The sequence below is a fragment of the Netta rufina genome (genome assembly GCF_964035555.1).
Source record: "Netta rufina genome assembly, chromosome: 4".
In the NCBI taxonomy this organism is placed as follows: Eukaryota; Metazoa; Chordata; class Aves; order Anseriformes; family Anatidae; genus Netta; species Netta rufina.
Window position 1 is genome coordinate 33,177,964 of NC_140127.1, and position 25,659 is coordinate 33,203,622.

Sequence of the window (25,659 nt, forward strand, 5' to 3'; positions counted from 1 at the left end):
AATAAATAGAATTGATTCTCCAAACAATTTTACATGTTCTTTCATTTCTGCTTTTGCCTGGTAATAGATGGCCTGATGAAGAGCTTAAAGATAGGAGGATACTTAAAAATGAGTAAGTAAAATTAGCATGTGAAAATGTGTCCTTAGCCAATTTAAAATAAAAATAAAAATTATAACATAAATAAAAATTATAACATACTTATCTACTTATCAAAGGCAAGGCAATACTTTCAGAAACTACACAACTGGGAAACCAGAAAAGGAGGCATCGAGGAATTCTAAGATTAAAATGTCAAGAATATATAGCACGTGTATAACTGCACAAGCTCACTGTAGCTTAATATGGACTGAAAGTGTCGGCATTACGATTATAAACACTTCTGAGTTTATCTGTGCAGATTCTGAGGAAGAAACTGCAGATGTTTGCAACCCAAGTTAGATATTATCATCTCTTCCTAATAATATATGTATGTAACTAAGGGAGACGGGGAAAGAAAGGGAAAAACAAAGGAGATTGCTCCTTTGTTAATACTTGGAATTTCAAACGGGAGAGCAGCTATGGAATACTGTCATCTTAACATATGTTATATGGATAAATGTAACCATATAATAAAATTATATAGAAAGGGAACTGAAGAAGCATTATAACAGAACAAATTCCAGTGTATCTTTTTTTTCTTTTTTTTTTGCCACTAAACCACTGGAAATTTAATACCAACACACACAAAGTAAGGCATTTCTACATCAAGCCACAGACCAATCCAGATATTATTAAACGATAACATACCCAGTTAGAATAATAACTAATATTTATTAATCACAGTCTTCTTTGGTATGTTTTAGGAACATTGCACATCACTTTAGAAAGCCATTTTCCAGAAGAATTGTGGGTCAATTTTCTTTGTACTTTTTTTTTTGTGTACGCACAGTCAGGGAGACGTATATTCAAACTATTCTTTCCCAAACGTGGTGTAATATCAAGAATAAGGAGCAATTTTTATTTCCCAGACAAAACAGTATTGGCCTCTTTGGAGTTTCATTAGAGTCAGAACTCAAAACACAAAAATTTCTGCCAATTTGAAGATTTACTCCTTTTCCCTCCATAGAATGAAACAAATGACACACACACATATTTCCATATCTATCTGTCTATCTGCAAGTTATGCCTACAACTCTGAAATGATCCTGCCTTTGGAAACCTTTGATGCTGTCATGTTCTGTGGCATGAATAAAAATCAAATCAAATTAGAAAGCAAAAAATACACAGTATTTATAAGTATCTCTGGTACCAGCCAGAGCTACAACAGATTTATTTTTCTTTGGGAGGACTAGCATGCAAAGCACATTTCAACTTTGCTTAAAGAGTTTCTTAAGGAAAGGTGCTGGCAGTCACACTAAGAAAATAAACATTTGATGGTTATTTCCCTCCCAGTTCAGGACTGCAATCAGTGCTTACTGCATTCTAGAAAAGGTACTAGTGAATGTGATTCTGGCTGGAATGTAACGTATGTCACAAAGGCATATCCAGGGTTTGTTGTGGGCAGAACGGATATGGAGAGAGGAAACAATGCAATCTAGTAACTAGTGTAATTTTACCAGAAATGTATATTTAGCCATATCTGTTTGGAAGATGAAGAAGCTATTGTCTATTTAGCATTTTAGCAAGTCACATCCTGCTTATATCTTTGCAGACAGTTTGTTGTCAGGCTGTCCATTGCCAGGATAGAGTCAGCATAACTTCCTTAATACTGCCAATGAGAACAGGGACAGGGGCAAGTGAGTTATAAGTAGTTTTTACATTTCCCCCATGAAATTACTATTAAATTTGCATTTTGGGGGGAAGAGATCTGACATATGCAGCCTGTACAATAATATATCCCACGTAGGTGCATACATACACTTACTTGAAAGTGGCTGCCCGGTTTGTAATTTGTTTAGCTAGTAAAAGTTCAAAATACCACTTAAACAATGTGTACAACTAAAGCTCAAAGTAATGTAGAAGAAAAGAAAGGATCCAAGCAACCATAAGGTGAATCATCATGCAACAAAGAAAAAAATTTCAAGGAGAAATACAGAAATACATCTATAAAGATTTTGTTAGTGGCCAACTGTAAAAAAGCAAAACAAAACAAACCCAAACCAAATTTATAAACAAACAGCAGTTGTATATATATATTGCTCTTCTGACAAAGGGCATTATTATTTACACAACAGTGTTGCCATAGTGGTTATCAAGGCCTCGGTGTAATCCACCGTATGCACACATAACAAAGGGACATTTTTCTCTCAAAGAGCTTACAGCAACAGGTGAATTTAGAAAAAGATAATAAAAAAACAAACAACAACAACAAAAAACAACTTATATTGGGAAGCATGAGGTAATAATAACATGATTATAAACAGTATCATAAATTGCAATCTGAACACAGCAGCTGCATAGTCAGTGTTGAGTAGACAGAGAAAAAGTTGAGAGAGATGTTACAATGATCTTAAAAATGCTCAACTCATGTCTGTGCATTAGAAGTGAGTTTAGCTACATTTTACTGGGGCACTCAGGCAGCTGTCCAAATAGACAGCTTTAAAAAGAACTTAAAAAATGTTAACTTGTCAGCTTTTTCCTGACGTTATTCACATTTTTCAGATTACATGTATTTCCATACAGACCTCAAGAAGAACTGTAGTCACTGGAGCTCTTGAATTCACTTCAGTAAGATGAAGATTGAGTCCTAAAATTAATAAAAAATAAATCAATAAATTTATAGAAATGGCTTTGAAATCTTCACAAATTAAAGTGTTTTGCTTATCAGCATTTTGACTTCTAAAATAGCTGGACATTTGCTTTCCTTCCTATGCTGTCTCTGCCATATTTGCCCAGATACCACCTTTACACAGATGGGCTTGATCAGAAAGTGTGGCTGGGCACATGGAGGAATACCACACATTCTTACAGTCAGCACAACTGAAAGCCAAATGTTGTACCACCGGTACTGGATTATAGCACACTAGGACTTGGAAGTGTGCAAACTGCAACTTGCTTAAAGATGTTGCAGTGTAACAGACTTTGAGAAGCACACATTATACCAACTATGTCACATAAAACCAAAATAATTTATTAAGTATAATTAAGTAATTACAATTATTTTTGTAAGAATCACATTAAAATCACACAAAGACACAGATTTTTCTCCAAAATATTCATATCCATATTAGAAATGAACAAACACATGAAAAAAAAAGAAAAACTTTTATCAAAAGAGCTGAATATATATATATATATATCTCCCCTTGGTATTTTTCAAATGAAAGCAGTAGTTAACAGAGACATAATGCTAATTAGAAGATGAGTATCTGGCAATTTTCATAGGCTAGCAGTGTTTGTTTTATCAGCAAAACAAAATTAGAAATAAGCATTTGCAAGATTACTTTAGAGTAAGACTTTTCTAACACCTTACATGGGGACCGTTGTTGCTTAAATCCGATATGATGAGTGACATTATCAGTGACTACTAGCTTAGGTTAGTACTACTGTTTTCTATAATCACTGTGGGCTGTGTATGTCTTTATTCCACCTAAGTATTGGGACTGGCAATGCTTGAATAAGAGTAATAAAGCAACTTCTTGGCAACCAAAGTTAATTACAAGTGTATACAGGTGTATTATCGTACTTGTATTGTTACGCATGTGAAATAACAAAGTAACATAAAAAGCATAAGAATACTAACACAGTTGAATGAATTTTTTTTTCCTTAGAAGAATCAAAGAAAAAAAAAGGAAATGTACTGTACTTTAGTGTGCTGCCAAGTTTTGCTGTTGTTGTCGTTGTTGTTTTCTCTACTAAAATATTTTGCTTTAATTTTATTGCTATTTCTAGGTCAGATGAAGTGAATCCAGGTTCACCTACAAAACTTTACTCTTTACGTAGAAGAATGACAATTTTTGTATACAACACAGTGAGTATCTGAAGAAAACAAAAAGACCTTTTAAGCTGCTCAAGCAAAAAAATGCGTACAAACGCTTTAAGACAACCATCTCAGGACTAACTCAAAAAGGAGCCGATAGTTATTCCACAAAGTCCACTTAAGACTGTATAAACTGTTCAGTTTTATACAAAAGATGCTGCAATAGAAGAGGAACGGACAGCAGAATTATCCCTGAAGCAGATCAGAGGGACAGCCTGTGAGCTAACAGAATTACTGCGAGAAGCAAATCTTCTTTCTGCTGCAAAAACACGACTATAAAAACCAGCACTGGGAAAAGACAGGTGGCTAACTCTCAGGTCACTACAGAACCACAGACTCGTGTTATTAATTATTAAGAAACCGTAATCCCAACGCTTTAACCCATAACTGAATGTAATTTCGGTGGGAATGACGAAACAGCAGCCGTGGCCCCGCTCAGACCAGCAGTCCCGTTGCCGTGCTGAGCTCAGGGCCACCTGAAGGCGCAGTTTGCAGCAGCCCCTGGCAGTAACTTTCCGCCACACACCGTGCTGCCTCTCACAGAAACACCTTTATTTACGGGGCCATCCTCCCAGCCGCCTGTTGACAGAACCCCCCCCTCAGCGCGGGGCTCCCCCCTCAGCCCACCCTCCCGCCTAACGGCCGCCGCGCGCGCTCCCGCCGCTCACCTGCCCGCACCTGTGCGCGCCCCCGACCGAGCCGCGCACCCGCCCCCCCCCCCCCACACGCCCCAGCGGTGTCGCCCCGCCCGCACCCGGCCGCGCAGGCGCAGGGCCCCGTGGGCCGGCAGCGCTGCGGGGGCCGCGCGCTGTCATGGCGGCGCGGGGCGGCAGGAAGCCGCGGCGCTGAGCGGGAGCGGCTGAGGTGAGGCGGCGAGCGGCGAGGAGCCGGCGGCGGGGGCTGGCCGCTGGCAGCCCGAGCTCAGCCGCCGCTGCTGGTGCCGCCCGGGGGAGGCTCAGGCGCTTCTCTGCGGAGCCGGAGCAGGGCGCCGGGGCAGCCCCAGCTGGGTGAGTGCGGGCGGGGGGCGGCTGCACCTGCCCCGGGCGGCGGCTGAGGGGAGAGGGCGGGTGTGGAGGGGGGGGGGGTGTGTGTGCGCGTAGGGAAATAAAATGTTAAATAAAATGTTAAATAAAATATTAAATAAAATAAAATCAAAAGGCAGGGGGAGAGCCCTCCTCGGCGGCTGTCACGGCGCGGGGAGAGAGTGAGTGGTGGGGAATAACTCGGCTCGTCCCGCAGGGCCGGCCGCCCGCAGGCGCCTCCTGTGAGGGGCAGCCTCCTGTGAGGCGCCACCTGCCCCCGGACCTCCCCGCAGGGGTCCCCGTCCCTCCTGCCTTCCTCGCCGAGCCCCCGCCGGCGTCTGGAGCCGCCTCAGGAGCCATGGCGAGCGGAGAGAAGCAAGTTGTGCGGCCAACAGGTGATGGTGGAGGAGGAGGAGCGGGGAGAGAAGGAAACGGCGCTGAAGGGGGAAGTGTGCTGCAGCCGCTCAACCCAGGAGTCCCCATCCGAGGCATCCGGATGAAATTCGCCGTGCTGACGGGGCTGGTGGAAGTCGGCGAGGTGTCCAACAGGGACATACTCGAAACGACGTTTAATCTGGTGAGTCGCCTGCTGTTTCGACCGTGGCAGAAATACACATGCAGAAGAATCCCTTGCTCTTTTGACGTGATTTTTCTGTCTTTAAATATCCATCTGCGTGCTTATGCTTTCACCTTACTACATTTCAGCTGGGTTCTTCTCACTTAAGAACTACAAAAACTGAAGAAATAGCATACGAGCCTCTATATCCCTATTTAAACTTGAAGTAACTTTAACATCGGGCTTAATTTGCCTCAGAGAAATTGTTGCTCTAGCTAGAGTTGGTAAGTGTATTGTGATGTTTAAACATTCAACAGGTATACTCAACAAGCAAGTTAAATGTTGATGTAGTAACTCAAGCTGTCATCAGAACACATGTTGTTGTGTTCAGCCAAAACAACTTTTCCCATGAAGACGCTGATGCCCCTTTTTGCTTTCTGTTTGCTTTGAACTTGGATGTTCTGCCCACAGGGAAGTGGGGCAGGAAGAAATTCGTTTACATGCTTTACTGACTTTGTTTATTGGGAAGAGTAGGGCTTGATTTCAGTGCCCTCTTTTTTAATGACTTAAATAGCTTGATACTATTTTTTAATACAGTAGAAATGTCTTTAATACTTCAGATCTCACTAAAAATTGAGGGTACTACCTACTTATGTCTAAGCTACAAACGTAATATATGCTGTTAAAGTCCTTGGGCTGCATTTAAAACTATTCGGCTACTTGTTAAAGATTGCTTACTGAAGGACACCAAACATTAGGAGAAACCGTCTTTATGTTTACAAAGGCACTTTGCTGTTATCAGAAGTCTCAAAAAATCTCTTAAAAATGATCATTGTTCCTCCTCCTTGTTTTTAGTGAGCACCTTTGACTTTAAAATAGCATGGCTTCTGACGAACCAGGAAGTGAGACCATGTAATAGTGCGAAGTGTGGTAGAAGGAAAGTTGATACAAAAGGCACGTTGTTTTTTAAATGCAGTTGGATTTTCTGTTACTTTTTTAAAGAATACTTTTTTTAGTAGTGTTCTGTAACTTACATGTAGGTTTTAGTGGTCATTTAATACTTACATGTACGACATTCTCTGTTTTTTAACGTTATCTTCTTGGTTTATGATAAGTATGTTTTTAAAAAAATATTTACATGGTAACAAAGTATAATCCTGTAATTTGTTTGTCTGAAAGTCGAAACACAGTGGAATTGTAGTACTAACAAATATGAAGGAGGGTAGACATGTGGATGCCTCGCATAGGAGCAGGTGATTGAAGTTGCTTAGAGTGCACTTGACAATTGTTTTTAACAAAACCCAGTGCTCAGATACGTGAACGAGAGGTTCAAAAGGAAATTCTGGCAAATAGTTGATGATTTAGGGCACATGTAGGGGCGGGGTGAACTCTTTCATGAGCGTGTTTAATTTTACTTTTTCTAGCATGCTCTTTTGAGAGGGTATACTGGAAGTGTACTTTTTGCAGCAGTGGGAAGAGGTTCAGCAAGACGGTAAATTTAAAAGCTTGTTCATTTTGGGATTCGTTTTCTACTCTGTTTTGGACAAGAGAGAAACTAAAATTTAGAGAATCCTTGATTTTAGATTTAAGAGGACTGGAGAATTTGACATGTAGGCTTCATTCTTCTGGAACTTCTTATCCCGTTTAGAAGCTAGGGAGAGTTTCCGGCCCTGGAGATTCTTGAGATGAAGTCTTTTTCACTTGATGTCCAAGTGGTACAACATGCCTGACCTCTGTCTGAGAAGATTCTCCAGCCATTCCAGCACACCTGCCTGTGATTTGGGAGGCTAAAGTTCAAGCCTCTGCACCACTTTTTATTGTTAGAGCAAAACCACTCATTTGATACCTATCATAAAGCAACTAATAATTTGGCAGTAAGGGTGCTTTACCTGCATTATATAACAATGCAATACATTTTTTTTGGGGTAGTATCAGAAAAAGTAGGTCCCTTGATTTTTCTGAGTCTCGGGTAAACAGATTAACTGCTGGTGACTTATTTGGAGGGAGAGAATATCTTGGTATTTTGTGGTTTCATTGTAACTGGAATGCCAAAAAATCAAACCAGCCAACAATTTTTTGTAACAGATTTTGTTACAGGAAAGAATTTATTTTCTGGAGTTCTTTATTTATTTATTTAAGAAAAAACTTTTAATCTGATTTTTTTGGCTTTCTTGGTTACGAGTGTAGCATAGAAGATGAAAATCTGAAACATCAGCGCCTCCCTGCAAAGCAGTACTTATCTGTCTGGCATTGGGTTGTGCCTCTGTTCAGTTGTTAGCTGCGACTTCTTTGTTTTGTCAGTTAATACCTCCAAAATCACACTGATCAGAAACCGAGGCGTGTGGGGCGTTGGTTGGCAGAGGTGTACTTTTTGGTGTGCATATGCACAAGCGAGCCATTTCTTCTGTGAAGCAGTGATTCTTGGTGATGGCTTTAATGAAAACCTGTTTCCCTGTGGCTTTTCAAGTGAATTTACTCTTGCGTATGCAGGTTCAGGGGGGTACGAAAATCATGCTGTGTTCTGCCATTGGTAATGGGGTTAAGCCCAAAATATCCCCTGCTATTGAGTTTCATTCAGTTCAGTGACTCATAACTGCACTAGCTCAGCGGTGTTAGCAGCTAGCTTTCTTCTTGTACTTTGAAAGGAGGTGATATACAGTATTTGGGGGATTTTTTGATCGCTAAAGCGAGATGTCTTCAGACCAGACTGAAGGAAGGGCTGGGCAAATCTCTGTAGAAAGGTGTGACTGCATCCTTGCTTCTTACCTTACAGGGTGGTTTTGCTACAAAGAGTTTCTTTTTCACAATAAGGTTAGCTGACCTATTTTTTTTAACTACTTGAACAAACATGCTGCTCTTGGTTCTGTTCTTCAAGTTTGCTGAGCACATGCAGGCTACGGTGAATTCTTTCATGTTTGATGGAGAATCCAGACAAACTCAAGGTGCTGCTGCTTTGATGTTCGTCATCTGAAGGATTTTTTTTTTTTTTACAGAATTGTCATGTTTTATATGTAGAAGACCCAAAAGGCCGAGAATTAGAAGTGCACAATGATTGACTTGCTGCCTGTTAAAGAAATGTAAGCTCCTGTTGTCCCAATTACTTGAGCAAATAACTTGTTCAGTCCAGCAGTGTTGGATCTTGGAGCTGAGAGCCAACTATAACGCTTTCTCTGTCCAGCAGTATAACAGAGTGCTTCGTGAGCTTATGTCTGCCATGCATCAAAAAAATAGTAGCGTCATTTTATTGTCTTTGGACATGTAACTCTTGAAACTTACTAGCTCTGTTTTGGTCAGTGTTCTCTGAGAACCTAGTTTTCCAGTTCACCTTAGATATGGCTTTGTGTATTTCAGCATTTCTTCAAACTGAGGAGGAAAAATGCTGAGCTTAAGGAAGCTTATTTTTCTATGACATAGTTTGGGAATGCATTCTTGTTCAAGCATTTATCTATCTATCTGATAGACACTAGGCTAAACTATGGGCATATATTGCTTGTTCCTTTTGCATTATGTTTTTAATTGACCATGATTATTATTTTTTTATTTTGTTCCTCCTTAGCTTTTAAAAATAAAAGGGCTCCTGTAAGGAGAAGATGATAGAATGAAAAAAGAATTATTTACACAGAGATCTATTACAAACTTAAAATAACTCTGTGTTTTTTATAGTAAAACAGAAAGAGAAGTTGACCCCTCCTTCTATTGAAGAAATTTTCGGAAAGAATAGTAGAAATAATTCAGCAATTGGTAAAACTTTATGATAATAATTATTTACTTAATGTTCTGTGGTGCCGGTATCAGTGAAGGCTTTTAGGATCTGAGGTTTTCAAGTTCCGAAAACTCTTTTCTAAGTCTGTTCTCCAGGCTATACAACCTGTGCTCGAAATATAGGAGGCCCTTCAGAATCTTTCTCAGGTCAAAATTCTGGATGGAGCTTCTGGTCGGCTCCATTCTCAGCAGGCTTGTCTTGTGTCATGTGTTGCTGTTATGCTGTTTCCAAGTTATTGCAAGTTTCTAGTTATATATAAAACTTAGGTCACCGCATATGCTTGTCTTTCAGTAGGTAAAAGACTGACTGACAAGTGTTCTGTTCGTAAGGAATGCTGTGTGCACAGGGGTTAACTGTACTGAGCTTGCAGGAGGAAATAGATATTCTGGCAAAATTCTGCTTTGCTTCAAGCAGATGACTGTATGGCTGTGTCTTTCTCTGGGGTGTTAGTGCAATTCAGTTTGGGGAGTTCATGCAAGAATTTGCTCAGGTCTCAAGCTGACTAGTGTCTAGGGACATCAGCTATTCCAGGCTTTCTGCTCTTTAAGGAAATGCCATACCTTGGACTAAGCATTTTTCTTAAATAAGCTCTAGTGCTTTTAATTGTTTTGTTACCTATAATACAGATTTGGTTGTTTTTTGTTTTTCTTCCTCCTCAGTCTGTGTTGCAAAGGTTGTTGCTTTTACTGCTTTGTCCCTCTTCTCAGTGAGGAGCACGTGCTGCTGCTTCTGATTACATTCACGTGTTACGAGGTCGTCACCAAGTTTCTCCCAGTGAGAATGTACAAATAAGATTTTTTTTCCTCCTCCAAAGGTGATTTCAAACTAACTGAATCTGTGGAGCAAAGACTAAAATTACTTCATAAACTTCATTTTGTCACCTCTCTCAGTCTGCCAGACGTCACTAAAACCACAAACAAAATTTACCTTGAAGGTTTTTAAAATTCTTGCTGGTTACTTTCAATTTTTCTTTTTAAAGGTATTTTCTTCTGCAGCCCAGTTGGCTTGCTTTAGAGAACAAATGAGATGGATGTGGGGGCTAGCTCTTATTTGCCTTCTGCTGATGTGCATTCTGCTGTTCTTTGTCATTTCTCCATTGCTGTTTTCTGCACTATAGTGTCTGTTTACCTGAAAGCTAATGGTATCACATGCTGACACAGCAGGTTTCTAATCTGATACAAATGCTTCTGAAACACTTAACATAACGGATTTTATGAACTAAAAATTTCCTTTATTAATCTTTGGTCAGCAAGAGTCTTTTTGCATGTATTTCTCTTGTAGAAAATCCCCAAAGCTAATGCTGATAGAACTAAATGTATTACAGTAGTCAAAAATGTGTCACGAATGTTTCCATAACAGCCTGTTGTTTTGCCTACCTTGGCATGTATTTTAATAAGTGTTAGGGTTTATTTGCTCTCTAAACTTAGCCACATTGATGACAAGCAAGAGTAACCAGAGTTCCTAGAGCAGCACTAAATATTGTGCATTTCTTAATACATGCCGTGTTCCTTGGCTTCCCAGGGAGTGCACCTCTGGCTACAGTTATCCTAGTTCAGTCACTTCTGTCCATTTACAGTATAGATGATAAGGTAAGTCAGTGGATTTAGCTAGGTCAAGCTTGTAGGTTAAAAAAAAAATAATAATAAAATAAAATGGACAGTCAGCTGTCTCACTAGTCACGTGTAGTTTTACGTGATTTTGTTTTTTTGATACATCTGTGGAATTCCACCAAAGATCTGTAATTAGTTTCCAAATCTGTCTCAAAGTGCTGTTTACAAAGTTCATCAAGTGCAAAGTTACTTCCCTTTCACAATGGGAGGCTAGTGCCCAGTTTGGTAAATGAATTTAGATTACTTAATTCCAGGTCATCTTCATGCTTTTGAACACACCTAATTTGGGGATCCAGTAACAAAAGGATAATTTTGGTCACTTTACCTGAGTAAATAAGGCCAAGGGATGTCTTTCACCAGGCTTTACCTAGCTCAAGATTGTTAAGCAATGGGAGTCACTTGTCCTTCACTTAGAGTAAGGATTACAGACTTCCATTTTATTAAAATACATTCTGAGTAGTTATGTGTATACTTAGTACTGATGTGATGTCAGTTCTTTTGTGTGTGTGTGTTAGGTGTTGATGCAACTTGGAAATCACTTTGTAGTTGGTGGAAAAATCACCCTGCATGATGAGGGTAGGAATTTAGGGAACTTTTGTGGTCAGTCAAGAAATGCATGGAATGTAGTGAGTGAGATGGTAATGGCAGTCTGGATATGCTATAGCTCCATGCTGAAACTATGGAGTTTAGAAAAAAAAAAAAACTACGTCTGAACTTTGAAGAAGAGCTGATTTGTACTTTGGCTGTGGTATCAACTCTGTGATTGCAGTTTAAAACACCCTGTAGGAGGTCAAAATATTGAGCACAAAAGTCCAGGTAGGAAAATGTTTTTCTTTTTTTTCCTCCAACTGGCTAATTCTTATCGCTTCTCGTGACCAACCTGAAATTTCACGTCTGTGAAAGCCTGTGCACTACTTGCACGGGCTTGTGCATAAGCACATAGCATCCTGTGCTATCATCAATAGGCTCTGTACAAACCTAAGATAAAGCTAAAAAGGCAAAGCAGAACCAGTTGTTTACATATATCACGCCTTAATAATGCAATATTTGATGAGGACAGTTTTTAATTATCGGTCTGTTTCACAAGTAAGCCTGTTAAAAATGAGTTCATAGCATACTTTCAAATTTGTCTTCAGGGGGGATGCGTCAGTTCAGTGGCAGTTTTCTCTAGCTGATATCTTTTAACAAAGAAGAGAAAGCTGGTTATTTGTTGTGGTTACTTTGCTCTCCCTAAATAGTGTTTTGTATCACCTCTGTCAGAGAAGCTAGGGTGGGTGGACCCTTGTGTGACCTAGTAGTGCAGATAGCACGGCAAAGTAGGGGCCATATGGACTGGCTCAGGAACAGCATTTGCGGATTAGGGAATAGAATGAAATTAGTCAAAAGCATCAGGGAAATAGGTGGATGGCATGTCAAGGTTGGTACAAAGGTTGGACAATGCAGAGAGAGATAAAAAGAGGTAATTATTCATGTTCGTTGAAAGAGATTGGAGGAACGAACCAAACGTGCAGGTTCAAAAGGAGAGTGGGTAAGGAGTAGTTTTATGAGGTGGCTGTTCTGGACTAATGTTGTGGGCTGAAGAAAATCAGGGATGAGGAAGTAGTTCAATTCTTCTTTAAGGCTGCGCTGGTTTGGTGAGGTGTTAGGTACTGAGTGGCTTTGGGTTAGTCAAATGTGTGTTCAGATGCCAAAGCTTCCTGAGAATCCAGTTTTCTGAAAATCAGCATGTGTGTTTTTGCATTCAGATTGCTTGTTTTTATCTTTCATCAGCATTCTCTGTGGTTTCAGTCACTCTCTATATTTGTTTTACCACCTATTGGGGAAACTGCGGTCATTCTGAACGGTGTCCTGCTTGACATGGTGTGCTGACTTTTTTTTTTTTTTTTTTTACTAGACAACTTAGTAACTTCAAGTACTTGTAACTTCTGTCTTCACAGAGTCATGAAGTTCTCTGTGAGCCTTGAAGTAGCTTTAATTCATTGCACAGATTAAATAAGCTCTACGGTTTAGTCATTAGATGTGAAATAGCTTTTTGCCACCTTCAGCGCTTCTGTGTATAAAATGCTAAAATGTCTTTTCTGTCAAATTCAGTCTCGCGTGTGTTAAATTTATGCATATCTTTTTAAAGAACTCCTATTTATTTTAAGTGGGTCAATCTGGAAGAAAGTTCTTGTTCATAATCACTAATTACACTTAGCTAACTTTCTGCCATTCAAACCTCTTCTCCAGCCCCTAGAGGCCTTTGCTGGCCTCTTCATAACATTTTCATGATGGGTTTTTGGTATTAGCTTGACCTAATTAGTAACATATTAATTTAGGTTACGCTTTTGCTTTATACAATTCTGGATTTTTCTGTTAGACTTGGTGTCATGCTAAAGCATGTTCAAAAACTAGTTTGGTCATCTTTTTTCTTTTATTTTCTCTTTTATTTTCTCTTTTATTTATTTATTTATTTTTTTTTCCTTTTGGGGGAACCTTCAGACTATGTCCATCTGGGAGCTCTGGCCATCTGCCAGGAATCTGAGGGCTCTAATTTGCCTAAAACAGGATACTATTGCCACCTGCTTTTTTAATACCATGTGTGGTCAGTGGAGACTGCAGTTTCCAGTATTCAGTGCTCCATATTTAGAGGAGATAGCAATCGAGATCCATCCTTGCACAACTGCTGTAATCAAATTAATAACAATGCTGCATGAGCAGTTGCAATTGTACCTTTTCCGTAGATGCAGCAGTCCTTGTGCTGACTCTGGAAGGTCAATGTAACTTATGAAGAGCTTGCATTTCTATGGTGCTTTAGATTCCAAGGCTTTACAAGTAGGCATCAATAGTTTCTAAATAGAAACTAATTTGCAGAAAACGTAATGCCTTCTGTTGCACTGTATTCCTCTAGCGCTGACTGGAGGGCTGGGAACAGCTACGTCCCAGGCATGATTTTCTCATTAATAGCTGCCTTGAGATGATACTTAAATGAGAATAGCTAGTGGGAATAGGATGTGCTCTGTTGCCTTCTGTAAAGTGCTCTGCATGCTTAAACTGCAAGTCTCTTTGTAACAGCCTGCATATGAGTGGTTCTGGCGGTGTTCTTGTTACATACATTTAGCTGGAAAATTTCATGTGCGTTATACAGAAAATTCAGATCACTCTGATTATTTTTGGCATGACTGTTAAGCTGGAAGTGAGTTGCTTAGGCAAAAATCTTTTCTTTTCTGTTGATGCAACTGCAGAAAACAACACTTCAAGAGCTACTGGGTTAGCTTTCCTTTGCAATTGAAAATCAAAACCAGAGTCATGACTTAGGACTCATCTGCTCCATGGGAATGTGTTTTGTCCCCCCATTTCTCCTCTGTGCAATCAGCACTTGTTCTCTGTGGGATGGATGGAAATCAAGAGAAATGGATTAAATCAAGTCTGTTCTATTTGCCTCACTTAGACCTTCTGACTTTCTGGTTTTATACTGGACTTAGGCCTGTAGAACAGTAACTGTAACAATGCACAGAATGACCTTTAACTTAATTATTCTGTCTTCTGGGAATGCTGGAAAGGGAAGCAGCAGTAAGCAGCAGGTAAGATGATTGCTGCAGCTTGAGAGCCCTTTCACTTACAGAGGAGCAGCAAGAGAACCAATAGTATTTCGCAGCTGATTGAGAAATATGTAATTATAGGGTCCAGGATAATGAATGTTTGCTTGATAAACCTCTCACTAATTGGTTTATTTGTCAGGCAGTGCACAGGTTTGGGTGGGAATTGCGCTGGTTGCTTTCCCAGATATGATTGGTATGGGGTTGGAGGTGAGCTGTTTGGTAGAAGGTGAGCTCCGTTGCTGTAACTTCTAAACTTTAGTCATCTGTTATTAGAGAAGTCTTTAAGTTAAGCAGAATGCACTTGCTAAGATTAAAGCTGTGTTTGTAAGAACAACTGTGTTTTATAGGATTATAGATTTAGGAGGACCCTAAGAAGCAAGCAGTGGTTTAAAAAACAAACACACAGTCAAAACCAAAAAAACCCCACCCACAAACACACACACACACACACACAAAGTTCCTTGTGCAGAATCATAGATGTAATCTCAAAAAGAACACAAGTCAATGACATAGAATTGTTGATAAGCCTTAAAACAATGCCATTGGGGGCGGGGAGAATAGGAATCAAGTGACTAATATTGGTAATGGTGCATGACTGTTAAATAAACAAGTGGAAACTATCAGTGCAGTCAGCATCTGTCTCCTGCTAATGTTTTTGTTGAAACTAAGCGTGTGATTTGTCTGTAGTTGTGGTTGTGAACTTGGCTGAAAAAAACTTGAAAGCTTTTTTTTTTTTTTTGTTCTTCAAGTAGTGTCTTAGTTCAAGTCTATGATTTGGTTCCAGTGTATAACTTAAGTGTTATAATACCTGACTTTTGGGTATCTGATGCGGAGTTTGAAACTGAGCAACTGTGACTGTGTTTCAAGAACACGTTTCAAGGTAGCTAACGTGAGATGGAAGCTATTTATGTTTAATATATTGCTGATGTTACAGAATGAGAGTACTGAGGTGCTGGGAATGGTATTTTGATTTGCATTGTATGCTTTGTACTCTACTTCAGAATGTCATCTTCGGAAGCTGTGCTGTTCTCAGCACTTCAGATTTCCTTGCTTTAAGCTCAACTGCAAGGAGGTAGCAATCTCAACAGTCAAGTGCTGTGAAAGGGCTTCTCAGACAGCACTTGCTCAGGCACAGAAATTGTCCCAGCAGCTTCCCATCTTTATGCAAACAGTGAAAGCCCATGAGGAAATTACTGGCTTGTTTTCTTGCCCACTTGTTCATCCAGAGTAGGGTGCCAACATTGTGCCATACTTGATAATCTGCAGTTTAACCTTGCAACAAGACACTGCTTTGTCCTTTCTGTGCTTTCTGCCGCTCTTTTGTGGCCTGGCATCAGCTGCTTTCATCCTGGGTCACAGAAGTGAGTCCCGAGCATTTACTGGGTTCTGTACTGGGCTGGGGAGCTGTGGACACCAGTGAGCAGCAGTTCCTGTGGATGAGCTGATTGGCGGTGGTGTTGCCTCTGAGGGAGATAATTACTCCGTGACTCATCTGAGACCTGGCAGTAAGAACTTGTGTCCTTTCTGAGGATATCTTTGAAAGTGAAATGTTTATCGTGCTCTGGGAATTCTGCTGGTGTAGTAAAGTCTCACCTGTGCAGGAAATGAAAGCTACTATGCATCCTGTCAGCAGGAAGAGATTCAAGTTCTTGTGTCAAAAGTGCATAGCCACGGTGCTTTAAGTGACCTGTAAAAGGATGTTTCTAACACCTCTTCTGCAAAGACACAGCAAAGAACGTCATATTGATGGGTATGGGATACGCTTACGGTGTGCCTCTGTTGGCAGTGCTTTCGACTTCAGTAGCACTGTGTTAGACGATTTCTTGATGCTTCAATTTCCTGTTCAAGGTGGGTGTATTTGTAGAGATGAGTAGCTTTAAATGCTTATTTAAATTGTTTCTCAATTTCACAACTTCTAAGAGTCAGTTTCAGCATTTCCTGGAATTCTAACTACATCTCTAGAGAATTGTTTCTCAGCTGTGTCTAGGAGTTTTGTATATCGAGGATACCTCTAAATGGGTTTGGTTGCTTGTGACCACCCTGCTCGTGCTGAAAAAACTGCTTGAAAGCACATATAGATCCCTGAAACAGCTATTGATCACTGTAACAGTGGGATCAAAGCAGAGTAAAGGGTCTCTCAATCGCAGTGAGTTGATGTAGCTTCCCATATTAAATGGCCAAACCTCAAGCTTGATCAACAGTTCTGAAGGCCAAGACAGCTTCATTTTAAAAAAGTTAATGGCTTGGCTGTGAGGAGTTGTTAGCTCAGTGTGGGAGTTAATTATCTCTGGTTGAATGAATGGTGATATCAAAAAAACACAGGAATGAAATTATGTATGGCCATTATATTAATGGAATATTAATTACTCGAGCATGGTTTTGTCTTCAGGCAAGTCCTTTGTTTTGTGTGATGTCTGTGTGGTATGGTTCCGTGCTCTGATGCCGTGAACAAGCAAGGTATTTATACAGTTACTACCTCTTGTACAATGAAGTAGTAGCATACTCTTTGGGATACATCCATGTTTTTTGCTTGAATGATTTCTGTAGCAAATACGGGTGTTACAAAAGCAAGGAGCAAACTGCTATTTTTATTTGCTAATTCTGTGCCTGTAGCAGGGCCTCTAAGAGTCAAGCTGTGTTCTTTTTCTTTTCATCCATCGGATGTGATGAAGTTTCTGCAGATTGAATCAATTCCTACTTGCACCAAGTAGGCAGTCGTGACTGGTGAGGCACGTTTGGTTAAATTTAAGTTTTCCAGGAAGAGGAATGGAGGTCCAGATTTTTCTACAAGATTATAGGGATGCATAGAGTAGCAAGGGACTGGAAAAAAATGCTACTACTTCTCAGGAGCTGTTTGCTTTGGAAGCATTCATGTAGATGACTGCAGGGAATTGGTAGAAATGAAACTAGTGATAATTCTGGATTCCACAGCACTCCATATGTGATACAAACTAAAAGTTCCCCAAGGCAACTGCCTGCAACCATTGCTGCTGATGGAAGATGCCTTCTTCCTGGGCTGTGCTTTCTGTGTGGATTCATCAAGAGATGCTTCACAATTGCTCCTTGGTTCTAATGGCAGTAGAAGTCAATGACAAGTTCTCCCTCTGTTCACAGTTTTGTATAATTTGTTCATAATATGTAACGCCAACAAATACTGAAACTACATTATAAAATCCTTGGAGTTTAAAACTTTTTACTACTTGATGAATAAACAAGCAGCAACATTTGGAAAGCTGATGTCCATTTTCTTTCCCTTGTGAACTGGTCCAGATGTAAGCCGTGTAACATCTTTACTTCTACTGGGTTGCATGATGTGGGTCAAACTGTCAGAGCTCTGTGGTATGGCATGACTTGCTGACTGTTTGTTGATGGGATAATCTATCAATATATTCCAGGGTTCTAGTAATATGCTTGCTGCTGTTAGCTAAAGTAGTTGAACTTTCACTCATACTGTGTTTAGTTTTCAAGAGATGCAATTAATTGGATGTGTGTGTATATGTATGTGTGAATATATATTTAGATATTTGTAAACTGTTACAACTGTGATTTAAGCTCTTTGGAAAAGTATAGAGAGTGTTGAATCAGCGATGAACTCAAACCTGAAATGAGATTACAAATTTTAAAGCTTTAGCATGGGTGGTATTGTTCTACAACTTGAACTATGATGGTGGAATGTGAGGCTGATTTTGTGTTGATGTGGTTGGGACCTGTCTCATAACAGCAGTTCTTACTGCAGGAAGTTTGTGAACACTTAAGCCCTTCTAAAGGACTTTTTTTCTTAAAAAAAAAAAAAAAAAAAAAAAATTTTTTTTTTCTAAAAAAGTCTTTTAAAAGACTTTCTAAAAGCTTTTTTTTTTTTTTTTTTTTTTTTTTTTTTTGTAAATCCTCTGGGAAGATGACAAACCTCTGTGTTATGCTGAAACAATTTTTTTCTCTCCAACATTGACTTTTGCTAATTGGAGTGAATAATGAGAAAGTTGTAGCATCTTTACATGTTGAGACCTAATTGTCAACCACTATGTTATATAATACTTCGTTATGAAAGAGGAAATGAACACAAAAGCTGTTCTTAATGCCCAAGAGGTTGTATAGTCAGTGACTTCTCTATAAAGGCAGGAAATGGGCTACATTTATCTTGATGTCTGCACAACGCAGCAGCTACACAGAAGACTCTGAAGCTGGTATCCTAAAACTTCAAGTGAGTTTATACTGAACTTCAGTGTGATGCTTGCTTGAATCCAAGTAGTAGTAGTTGCATGAATACACAATGTTTCCCTTATTTCAGGAAAACAAGCATGAAGAATAACATGTAGCAGGAGCTGTAACAGTAATCGTTTCTCAGTGCAAAGAAGATCTAAAAAAGTCACAATGAAAACACTGAGCTGGTCCTATTTGTAATGTCCTAAAAATGGCAGTGAGAGTTGCTTTTCTGATTGTTTGCTAATTCTGTGCAAGTATGCAAAGCTTCTTCAGTACATAAAGGAAGATCTCAAGATGGAAATGAAAACTTTAAGGACAGGTTTTCAAATCTGAAGTAGGAAATGTAGAATTATTTTCACCTAAAGCCTTTTGGAGTTTGTATATGTTACCTGAGGCAGGGGTGCATCACAGACAAATGCATAAAGGTCCTGGTTTTGCGTAGCAGGCTCCAAGTGGGAAAGATGATTTCCGAGGAAGAACAGATGTGTTATAATTTGAAGTGTCTGGCTTGCTTTGCTGTGGTGCAGCTGTTGTCACTGCTATCACTGCAGATGGTGATAAGCCATGGCTACTGCCAGCAGCCATCTGAGGCTAGAAACAAGAGCTTATGTGCTATCTACTCCAAATTTGTAAATCTCCTTTAACTGTTCTCCAGACTAGTCCTTGTATATTTGAGGGGGGGAAAAAAAAGCAAAAACTCTTGCCCCATAGTATGATGATCTTAAATTTATGAAAATTTGCGGATTTGATGTAAAGAATTAATGCTAGCATGACAATTCATGGACTAAATGTATGTTAAATGTTGAAATATGTAAATTGGATGATTTCATAACTGCAACATTCTTACGCAGTGTGTGAATGAAAACTGTTTTAGTTTTTGCAGTAACAGGAAGCATGAGCACAGAAAGTTACTTCTGTCTCCCTACCACACTCTTCAAAATTCTCCCTTAAATGGGTGCATATCCCAGTTTATTTATGATAGTCTTGTGAAGCATTGTGTTTTTTTCTGAATGACTTCATTCAGATATTTTTGGGTTCCAAACACATTGCTGATTCGAAAATCTGAAATTAGTTTTTGTTTAAACACAGTGAGAAATGGAACATAATAAGAAAAATAAATCTATTTTTTTCACTTCTAAAGTGTTATCTCATGAGAGCATTCTTCTGATTACCTGGAATCACTTAGCACCATCTGTAATGCCATATGTAATGCTGTTGAAAGAGTGTAATAAATGCTGAGGATGAGCACAGTTGAATTAAAAATGGTCACTTGGCAAACGAGTATCTAATATTTTAGGAATTGAAGAATTATCCATGGAGAGTTTTTTGTTTTTCTTCTGTAGACTGCTTTGTTTTCCATAACCCACTCTTTTCCTCTTTGGGTCAGCGCAGAGCTATCTATGGCGGTGGTGTAATGGTTGCCATAGGTAGGTTTTCTCTGAGCGAACGTTGTTACTGCCGGTTTCATGTGTACTTTCTGCTCAGCAGAGGACCATATTGCTGCTTCAAGTGTTCTTTGCTGTAGCATTGTCTCTCTGCTTCGAGTGCCCACCTACAGGAGAGAGAACAGCTGCGATCATCTTTCTTTCCTGCAGTGGCACCAAGAGTTGTACCGGTCTCCAGAGCTAGGCAGCTAAATTAGGTTCAAACATTTGCCAGCAGTCATCCCAAGGTGGCACGAGGACTGTTTAAAAAAGAACAGGCCCTGAATTCTAGTTAGTTGTTTTAATGGGAAATGTTTAAAATGTTTAAATGTTAAAAGATGTTAAAACGTTTAAAATGTTTAAAACAAAAAGAAAACCTTGCTTAATATGACCTTGTGAGTTTGAAAAGTGGTGACATTTAGCAAGATAACTGCATTTGAATAATGGAGTAGACTGACAATTATGTTTAAAGGAATTTTGATTTCTCTTTTGCATACGTTATACAAAACAAAACACAAAACCAAAATAATTGTTGAGAAAATCATATATGCAGATTTTTTTCTGTAACACTTCGCATTTCATCTTGCAGCCATTGTTACTGTGTTTTTCCCCAATATTATTTGTCTTTGGTAACTGTTTTTTTTTTTTTTTTTTTAATGTTTTCAGCATTGTATTAAAAAACTAATGCATTTTTTGAAAATAAGTTGAACACAATTTCACCATATAAATACATTCAAGTAAGGATTTCAGCGTATAAAAAAATGCTACACTTGTATGGCTAAAGTAGTCATTCATGAGGCACTCGTGCCTCCTCAGAAAGTTATTCCCTTGAAGAGGGCTTACTGTGGATAAAATGTTAATCTGCTTTGCTCATACTGCATAATTTAGTCTTAAACAGTAAATAGGAAAAAGTCAGTTAAATTTCAGAAGGGAAATTGAGACTTGGCTAGGCAGAAAAGACCTTACCTTCCAACCATCTTAAGGGTATTGCAGAACACTTTGGTTTTATAAACTTAACCTTCTGATTGGATTCTCAAGACACGATTGCATTTGCAGCGAGAAAAAAAGCTCCTTCATTTACTCAAATACTTGTAGTTTTTAACTTAGCAATTGGTGCAGCTGAAATAATGTGATGGTTCTGCCAAAACCTGTATTTGTATTACTTGCTTCATTTTTCAGTTACTGAAAGTGCAGTGTTCAATAATACAAAATGTATGGTGTGCTCACCTGTAATGCCAGCAGGAGGACATGAGAGGTTTACTTTAGGTTTTTCTATTAACTCAATCTGGAAGACACAATGGGGATGTTTACATTTAGAGACCAATCTGAGTTAAGCCTGCAGTGCAGTGTAAAAAAGCCATCTGTAATGTATTTAGTGCACATCAGTCATACCAATTAATGCTTGAAAATACTTATATTCAAACTTCACAAATTTAAGATAAAAAATGTATGCAGGATGTTTGCGGACTTAATTCTTTAAATATTTTAATTTAATTTCATCTTGCCAGTAAAAGCCCACAATTTGGTTAGAGATTGCTGGAGTGTAAATCTGTATGGCTATGTACCTCTACCATCTATTTCGTAGCCTAGATATTTTTGCCTCAGTAATTCCCAGGTTTCCTGTTCTTTTTACCTATGCTGTGTACATGTTATTATTTACTCACACTTATTATTTACTTACTTGTGGTCCTACATGCAATCATAAAAAAAAAAAAAAAAAATGTATAAAAAGAGTAAGTGCAAATATTTGAGAGAAGAGTAACGTTCTTCCTAAAACTCAAGCAACATTCTTCCTAAAATTCAAATACGGAAAGGCTGATCTTGGAGTAACACTTAAAGAAAGCTTTTCTCAGAAAATATAAATTTTTAAAAGATTGTCAAGTACAAATTCTGAGGCCAAGAGGTGAAGGTGACCTACTGCGTAATATCAGCCTTAAGGCCAGCTAGTATTTTATGCAGTTAGTCTACAGACTATGCCAAGTGGAAATAGTAAAACCTCACCAAATGAATTGGGGGACAGCTTGGAAAAGTTGTCAATAAGCCAGCAGTCAGCTAGGTTCAAGTGATACTAAGTTTAACACTGGAAAAGACTTTAAAACAGCTAAATATTTCTTATAAGGTGTTTTTCTGGAGATCTAAGTTTTTGGAAATGCTGTACGTGAGTAAGCACTGAGTCTTACGGAGGGAGCGTGGCTCAGCCTAGTAGAGTGACATGCTTTTTAAAGGAAGTGTATTTTTAGTTGAGCTTTTTGGATTATGTGGAACGCTGTGAAAAATGATGCACAAACTTTGCTCGCAAAGGGAAGAAAAATCAGTGCTCTACTGCAAGTCCAACCAAAGATGTTAAAATGGACTGGATGTGTTGAGTGGAGCTCTGTTTTGTGTGTTTGGCCTTAACACTGTGCTCTCATCTCTGTTAGGGAAATCTGGAAGCCTGGGTGGTGTGATATTCGAGGTGCTACAGATCTGATGGGGTCAGAAAGATCTTGTAAAGTGTCTGGGGTGCGATAATTGTTCTGCTCCATACAAAATACGCATTGCCCCGGTGTTAACCTTTTATGTGAGATGTTGGGATGAAGCCGAGACGCTTGCTGCCAGGCAGGAAACCACTGTTGATAGGCAGGGTTGGTGACCAAATGTAATTTCTTTTGAGGTGGATTTTTATGGGTGGGTGGATAGTCTTGGCTATTAACACAACTAGGGGAAATATTTCAGCTGATTGAGAGTTCATACACTCGTCTCCATCAAAGCAAAGTCAGGGAAGGGCACCAGTTTTGATCCTGATAGCTTCACAGAGATTCACATGACAAGACAAAGAGGGTAACAGGAATTTATAACACAGTGCCTTCCTTCGTATCAATTTCAGAGGATACAGACTGACTGACTTGCTAATGTGTTGTGAGCGGGAGCTGGCTGCGCTTCAGTGCTGAGAAGGCGGTGCATGGAGATCGCTGGAGTGAGTTTTGGGAGGAAGCCAAGGAAACATTGCAGGGTTTACTCAGAAGGATTACACAGTCAGTCTGATCTGCATCTGAAATATTAGATCTGCTTTGACCCTCAGCTGCTGGGGAATGATTGCTAAGGTGGTGTAAGCAAGTGACACAATGCAGTGTCTGGTTGGAGGGCTGCGGCCTTTTCCTCCAGGTGCACACCACAGTGTTTTAATTAATTGCTTTCCCAGTGTTCAAGGCAGGGAGAGATGTAACTGTGCATCGTGTCTTTCCAAAACTCCTGTTGCTCTAGAATTAATAATCTAGTTTTCATAGGGAAAGCTTTGCCTGGAGCAGTTTAGTATATGCTAGCAGAATCCACAGTCCCTCTAACTTCATTTCTGCAGCGATGCTTAAAATACTATGCTTGATAGTATCCCCCTGCCTTTGTTTGTCTTAGTGGCATCCAGCAATAAAAAACAATAAGCTTACATACAATTATGTTTATCTATACACATTGAGAGAACATCGCTATCGATACTACCTTTATCAAGAAGTGCATTTAAAATGCCAAATGAAATTGAGCTCATTTTGCAATGTATAGAAGTATATATTTTTTTTCAAGAGCCGAGGAAATTTTTGTTTGGGAATTAATTCTCTTTGGACAGATGTCTCAAAAACAAACACACATACATGTACAAACCAACCTTTCCTTTGTTTCTAAGACAGAAATACGGTGGTAGTCTGGAGTGACCGGTCTTCCACTTCATAATGCTCTTAAACCAGAGATTTCACCACTACTTTGTGGTAGTACCTTTATTATATACTTTTTGTTGTTCTCTCTCTATAATGCTTTATATTACTGATCATAATATTCAGTAAATGAAAGTTTGCAGTTTTAAACTTTTCCATTAATGGAAGAAAGATCAAGATGTGATGTGCTACAAGAGGAGAGGATCTCTGTAACCTGAACTAGTGGACAAGTGAATAGGGATGTTTCCTCTGAGGTATTACTATTACTGGGTAAAATTTCAGGTCACAGAGGAACTGTGTTGTTGAATGTCAAGTACTTGAAGTAATGTGGTCCATAACTGTTTTTAAGGAATTTAAAAAAAAAAAAAAAAAAAAAAAAAAGGAATGTTAAGGATGGGGGTAATTTTATGTATGTGCTTGTGCTTATAGGTGTGTATTTTAAGTCCTAAATATTTCTAAAGTTCTTTGTGGATGTGATACGGTTCCTCCCAGTTGTATTTGTGGTGACTGATTCTTAGAGGAATCTTTAGCTTGTGCCATATTTTCACATCAAAGCACATGAAAGCTTGAGATTATGCTTTTGTCATTCAATTTCAATGTGTTTTTAAGATCGATATATTGGAGACTTAACACAGACATTTTTCCTGTTTAGAATCTGTTACCTGAAGTGCCCATGAGATGGTGCTCATCAGTCTTGTTTCTGTGTAGCAGCACATCAGTGTAATTCTGATTTACAACTAAGAATGCAGTGTTTGGTAGTGCTGTCTTTCTAGAAGGAGAAAACAAAACAAAATCAACAGTGGTCAGCATCTTGAATTAATACACAAAATACCTGTTACTTCATTGTTTTGCTATGTGCTGTAAAGATGGTCCTGATATCCCATCATTTGGGAAGATTGATCTGATGCTACTTTATAGTTTATAATTTACTGCTTCATTTTTTTACTTGAAAAGTAAATAAATAAATAAATAAAAATTGACTTATCCTTTGCCTATTTAGACTTCTATCCTTTTGCTGCTGCTGTACATCTTTCTGATTTTCTCATACAGCAACACGAAAGTTTCCTTTATAGAAAACACACTCTGCTAGTAATCCACATTGGTACGTTCTGTGAAGTGATGTCTTTCTATGGGGCTTTCATCAGCTTGGGTTGTTTGTTTCTTCCCTGTGCCTTATGGCAGCAGTCTATAACAAGTAACACAGAACAGCGGAGCTCAAGACAAATGTCAAGCTGTTATGAACTAAGGCAGGAGGGTACCTTTCTCTGGGCTGGACTCAGTGTTAGGAGCTCCAATGCCATTTTTCAATGGTAAGCTATGTAATTTCAGAGGGAAGCTACAGAAAAATAGCAAATTAAGAGGAAAAGGTAAGAGTAAAATGTCTTATGTCTGAAGTAAGGTTCCAAAAACACTTGAACTGGGCTGCAGCAAAGTAGAGCCAAACGTGTTATTTTACATTTGTTTTCAGACCATTTTTATTTTGAGAGCAATAACCTGAATGGTCTTTTGGGGGAGGTCTGGAAGAGAACACAAGTGACGTAGCTGTACTCCCAAGGAAGAAGTTACTGATATTGATAGGTAAGAAAACGAGTTGTTTGTATGAAAACTGGATCGAAGTGATTAGCATTGCTGTTATAATTGGTCATGTGAAGACATCAGTTATAAAGAAAATATCTGCTGAGTATTAGCAGAGATTATAGGCCTCTGCAAACTGTTTTTGCTTCAATGTGGTGATGGATGTTTCTTTTGGGTGTCTTACAGGCTTTATTTTTTAAATCTCTGTAGCTTTGACTGAATCAGAAATAAATCAATGAATGTTGAGAGCAATATTAGGCAGTTGTAGAAGATATTAAGGTGCTTG

General features: G+C 39.0%; 1 protein-coding gene across 5 annotated transcripts in view; it reads left to right on the forward strand.

Moving 5' to 3' along the window:
- The first annotated feature begins 4,841 nt into the window (after positions 1-4,841).
- Positions 4,842-25,659, forward strand: part of LRBA (LPS responsive beige-like anchor protein) — a 392,983-nt gene continuing 372,165 nt past the window's right edge. For 4 of the 5 annotated variants that reach the window (XM_084285540.1, XM_084285542.1, XM_084285541.1 and 1 more), the window contains exons 1-2: positions 4,842-4,966; positions 5,199-5,558. In XM_084285540.1, coding sequence (XP_084141666.1) covers positions 5,340-5,558 — 219 coding nt within the window. In that variant the 5' untranslated portion in view covers positions 4,842-4,966; positions 5,199-5,339. Of the gene's footprint in view, positions 4,967-5,198; positions 5,559-8,570; positions 8,615-25,659 lie in introns of those variants that run through there. The other variant, XM_084285543.1, reaches the window with a different exon arrangement.